The 5,584-nt window shown below is 44.2% G+C and overlaps 1 protein-coding gene across 1 annotated transcript; it reads right to left on the reverse strand.

Moving 5' to 3' along the window:
• Positions 1 to 611: 611 nt before the first annotated feature.
• Clec14a (C-type lectin domain family 14, member a) lies at positions 612 to 5,150 on the reverse strand. The gene has a single exon (NM_025809.5). It carries the CDS (start codon positions 4,724 to 4,726, stop codon positions 3,347 to 3,349), a length of 1,380 nt encoding a protein of 459 aa, NP_080085.3. The 5' UTR covers positions 4,727 to 5,150; the 3' UTR covers positions 612 to 3,346.
• Positions 5,151 to 5,584: the final 434 nt, after the last annotated feature.

Raw genomic sequence — 5,584 nt, forward strand, 5'->3', positions numbered from 1 at the left:
TGTTCAGTGTAGAATGATCACTGTCTTGATCATATATATGCTGATCTTGTGCATGCAACCACAGCTGCTGAGAGTATATGAGTATACTGGCTCTGCCACATCCTAAAGACAGCTTCCCAGCATCCCTCCCTGACCTTTGGCTCTATTTTTCTGTTCTCTCTTCATGATATTAGCCTCACAAATGTCCACTTAGAGCTGGACACCCATTTATTCTGTATATGCTGATCATTTGTGAGTCTCTTTGTTAACCACCATCCTCTGCAAAAAGCTTCCCTAATAAAGGGCTGGGAGCTACATTGATCTATGATTACAGCAATAAATACTTGGAAGGAGGTTTGATACTATGTCTATTTAGCAAGACAATGGTACTTGGTTCATATGTGGGGACTATGAGTTCCCCAGCCATGATGAGTGTTGTCCTGTGAAGCAAGCTTTAAGTCAATTGTGAATCTGCTCATTGTCGGTTGCCCCTTGAACATTCAGGCAAAACAACTGTTCTTAATAAACTTACAGTCTCAGTAGATAGAATGATTCCGTCTCAGGCTACCAGTCTTCGTAAGGCTTACTAATTTAAGAAAGGAACAATGTCAAAGTTCAAACAACAACCATTTGCCTCTAATCACAGACAAATTTATTAAAGCACAAGTTTTTTAACACTTGAATATGGAAATTTGACATTGAGGTCTGGGATGGGGAAGAAATTCAGAATCAACTTAATTTGTGTAGCTATGGAATGAATGGCTAAAATGAAGTGCAGGTCATTGGGTCTGAAGAGTAAGAGCTGAAGTGCATGGGCATTATGCAGCATGCAGAAAGATGTTAGTGTGTAAGATAACAGGGTGAAGGGTAGAAAGAAAGGCTGTAGGAGAGACTCCATGTTTAATTGTAAGGAAATGGGTGTGTAGGAAACTGAGTGATGAATGTGAGAGCAAAAGGCTTTAACCCTCAAAGGAATGAACCTCAAACATGTTGAGGAAGTGCGAGAAGTAGAGAGGTAGTAGTAAGAACATTACTCCTACCTGCAAAAGGACGCAGGAGATCCTGTACTTAACTGACCTTATTCTGCCATTGAAACAATTTCTGGAGGTGACCACCACAACCAGAAATCAAAGGAAGTTCTATCTTGTCTGGTTTGTCAAGAAATGATTTAAGATATAAACAAATAAGGTTCCTTAATTCTCCTCTGATCTATAGTAGGGGACAATATTCAAGTAATTGGGTCACCATGATTTTTTTCTTCACATAGGGCATTTCGGGCCCCAGAACCACACTGTCATCTGTTACATGTTATGTGATAACTATGCACACTCTCATTTACTGAAAGACTAATATAAGGGCATCCTTCTCTAAAACAAAATGTTTATGTATATACGTATACACACATACACATGTACTTAGCTATGCATGTACATAAATATGTGCATTTGAGTGTATGTGTATGTGTGTGTGTGCTCATTCCACTTATAGATGAGGCTATATTTCAAATTATAAAGTCAAACAGGACATATTGTGCTAGAATAGTTGTCTCTACAACTGAGAGAACATACAGTGGAGAAGATGACTACAATGCTAAGAACAAGTAAAACTGGAATATGTAGCTGACCAGATGAGGAACTTGGTGGGAGCCATTTACCCATGTAATTGTTAGCTTCTGGTTTAAATTGAAGAATCTTAACAGCTAATTTGAATTCATTTGTGATTTTATTTAACTGTAACTATTTAAAACCACATTCATATGAAGCAAGCTCTCAATTTGTTTCTTCAGTGAAACAATATTAAACACATAGATTTATATTTAGAACACAGATTCATATATTGAACTCTCTTAATTTTCTAGGTTATTTTATTATAGGATATTTGCTAACTTTAAATCAACTCTTAGTACAATCAAGAGTATAAAAATGATTCTAGAAAAATATAACTCAAGTTTATTTTCTAGTTTCATTTTCTCCCAAGAGTGAGTTTATTTCTCTGTTTCTCTTCACACAACTTTACAACACTTACAAAAATCGCAGCACTCTAATCTACCTGAAATATTCTCCAAGGTCTTTGGCTTCAACCAGATTGTTTTTTATTATTATTCCTTAATTATTTACCACCTGAATGTGTGATATTTCTTATTATATGCTAACATCTCAAGTCATAGCAAGGTGTTATATTTTTATTTGTTATTTCCTTTTTACACTATTAATTCTGTGGAAAGCAATTTCCCCTAGTTTTGCCTGCAAAGACTCTTGCTCAGTTGTAACAACCCCCTGATGCACACACATTGTCATTGTATTCACAATCTATTGAGAAGAAACAGAAATGGCTTGACATTCAAGTGTCCCCAGCCCCCACCCACATGGATTAAATAGGACACAAGAATCTAGCAACCTTGGAAGAAGCAAAGCTTCCTTTGGCTTTAGTGCACCCAGAAGATTTCAAATCAATACGTAGCATTAACGTTTTAATTGAGAATTAACATCATTGTAATTGGAAGTGAGGATCAGCATCTTGATGCCTACAAGGTGGCTTGAATAGGAAGGTCATTACACTGGAGAACACAAACCCTGGAAAAGGAAGACACAAATCATTTGTTTCCTTGGGCAAGGACACACAGTAAACACTTGGATTGGTGGTCAACTGTAATTTGCTTCTGGAGTCAGAAACTGGCAACATTGCACTTCCGATTTATGGCAGAGCACAGTCACAGTGACTTTGAAAGCAAAGGATAAAAGAATAAAGGGAAACTTCACTAGTTCTGAAGGAGCTGGTGTATAAAGACTTTTCCCCCAAAGCTCAGAGTGTACCCTTGTGTGTCTTACCAGTAAACTCATAGCCAGTTGCTATCCTCAGAATGGTGTATTCCTAAATAACACCCTTTGTATAAGTCAAACATATGTTAGCCTAGGTTTTCAACAATGTTTTATTATTTGCCTCAAAATTTCAAGCTAATATATTCCTAGCCTGAATAATATAGATATTCCCTTCCCATTTTGGATGAAAAGAAATGTTCAAAAAATTATAGTGTTATTTATTTGTTCCCAGTACTGGAAATATTCAAGCATTTCTTCAAATTCCCCCAGAGAATAGGAAAATGTCTCTTGCCATTTTTTACCCTGTCTTCCAATACCAGCCCACAGCTTCCACCTCTTCCCCTTTCAGGGAACAAGTGTCTCTTTCAGATTTAGCACAAAATAAAATGTATGGGAAGGAGGACTTCCACAGTAATCACTGAAAATTTTCTTCTTTCCCCAATTGTTGGGACTGAAAAAGTCTAGGCAAGATGTGAGCATTGAGGTGTTTCCCTAAGTGTCCCGATCCAAGAGCGCACCCAGCCAGTGAAGAACCTAAGCTCAGTCCTTCAGGCCACAGTCCCACTCTTCACTCCAATGTCAGTGCATTGTGTAGAACTGTGGTGCAAAGAGGTAGCCTCGGCATCACATTCCACACCTGGTGAGTCCAAAGCTCCCTTCCCTGTCCTGGAGGAACGGCTTTTGTGGAAGCAGAGTTTGAAAAGCCCCAGCACTGTAATGGTCAAGACGACCAAAACGATAACTGCTATGCTCACAAGTATGAAGACCACCGTGGAAGAGGTGTCGAAAGTCAGAGAAACAGGGGGCGAAGATGTGTAGTTCAGGACCACGCTTCCTGATGGTGTGCCAGTGACTTTTGGCTTGGTTTGTGGGGTCTTTTGAATAGTAGGTAAAGTACTCTGTGTTCCCCACTGAAGAATCTCAGTGACCTGTGGCATCTCTCCTGGCTTGTCATAGACCTGACCTGGCCATGTTCTGTTTGTCACAGCACCTGCTGGAGTGGCTGTTACATTCCTGGTGGGCAACTTGGTCCCCTCGAGGGTTAGCTGTTCTTCAACTTTGGTCTCACAAGAACGTCCGTCCTTCCCCAGCTCAAAGCCCACTGCACATTCGCAGGTGAAGTCTCCCAAGTGATCTAGACAGTCAGGGAGCTCCACACACTTGCCAGCAAGGAGGTACCTCCCGGAACAGGGGCAGAGCACTGTCCCAGGGAAAAGCCCGTCCCAGTGTGCGCTTGTCTCTTCCTGGATGCAGGTGGACGAAACAGAAAGGTCCCCAGGACACATCGCACTCACCTCTGTCCCAGGAGGGCTGAAGTCCAGCGCGGAGCTGCTCAGCCGGAAGGGAGCTTGGAAACTCAAATTAGAGGCGGCTCCTGGGCGAGGTGCAGGGCACAGAACCTCAAACTGGTACTTGCATAGGTAGCCATCGGTGCGCAGATGACAGCGCATCTCCTTCCAACCAGCAGGCTCCACTCCCCTGGTGGCCTGGAGCGCAGCGCACTTTCTCACTGTACAGGAACGTTGTGGCTCTTCCACCCACGGTAGTGGGCTGTCCTCTGAGTCTTCTGAGTCCGGGTGCAACCAGGAGAAACCCCTTAAAGGCTCTTTCTCCTGAGTGCACTGTGAGATGCTGCGTTCCAGAGCCACCCAGAACAGAAGATCTTTGGAGCCTCCGCCAGGCCCGGGACCTGCACGCAAGAGCAGGAGCACAGCTTGAAACTCCGAGCCTGAGTGCACGGTGCTGAGAGTCCCGCCCCTTAGGCTGCAGGCCTCCTCCGCCGCCCTTCTCTTGAAGGTAGCGTGGTGAAGGCTGTAGCAAGCCCCCGAGGCCGAACAAGCTGCGCGATCGGCCGTGGGATGCTCCCCATTCCCTGGCCGAGGCCAGAACGCAGGACAGAGGAGGCACAGGGCAAGCGCTGGCCTCATCCTGGAGACTCAACATGCAGCTGCTCCCAAGTCCTCTGGTTTGCTGGAGGGCACGGAGCTTTCTCTAAAGTCACCGCCCTCTACAGCCCTTTCTACCACTATGTGTGCCCTCCCCTCGCCTCTCTTGAGCCCTCATCCTCCAACAGCTGAAAACTCCGCCACAACACTCCCTTGGCCAACTGCTTTCCCTAGGCCGTGACAGGAAATGTGTCCCAGAGCCCTGCCAGGCTCTTTTTGGCCCTGATTTATTCAGGGGTCAGGAACACAGCTGGCGCCTCAACGCTGGGCCAAGGGGGTCCAATGCCCCGCTTAGATAAGCAGGAGAAAAGAAGTTTGCCACCGGGATCAAGTGAGGCTCTTTTCTTGCTCACACTTATCTGGACTTTGGATCTCAGAATGCAGTGATGATCGTGGGCAGGAACCATAAGCCCACACCCGCCTATTGTGTTTATGTCCGGGACTGTGGAGCTGGCGTCAGTATAATTTGTAGACTGTTCCAGGCTTCCAGGAGGTTTCCTGAGCATGGTGCTGGGGGAGGGATCTTGTGAGGAATGTTCCTACTTCTTTCTAAGCTGGAGGCCTCACTAGTAAAACCACTGATCTCTAGGGGCAGCTCTCTTTCTTTACTGTGCCAAAGGAAACCCAGACGTGCAAATTGCCAGTCAAGGGGCCTAGAATTCCTTGGGGGCATTTTCAATGGAAAAATAGCTCCTCTGTTTGGCACTTGCCTTAAAGTTTAATTTGTACTTCTATTTGTTTATTTTTTAAATACCGGTGTTGGCTGGTTGGGGCAAATATTTACATCGAGGTGACAAACAATAGCCACAGGTCCTGATTATGGTGGTTTCCTCACCAGTA

This window comes from Mus musculus, chromosome 12 (genome assembly GCF_000001635.26).
Source record: "Mus musculus strain C57BL/6J chromosome 12, GRCm38.p6 C57BL/6J".
In the NCBI taxonomy this organism is placed as follows: domain Eukaryota; kingdom Metazoa; phylum Chordata; class Mammalia; order Rodentia; family Muridae; genus Mus; species Mus musculus.

What these genes read in the sequence shown, in the direction of transcription:
- Clec14a (NM_025809.5), bottom strand. Translation starts at nt 4,726, where the DNA reads ATGAGGCCAGCGCTTGCCCTGTGCCTCCTCTGTCCTGCGTTCTGGCCT.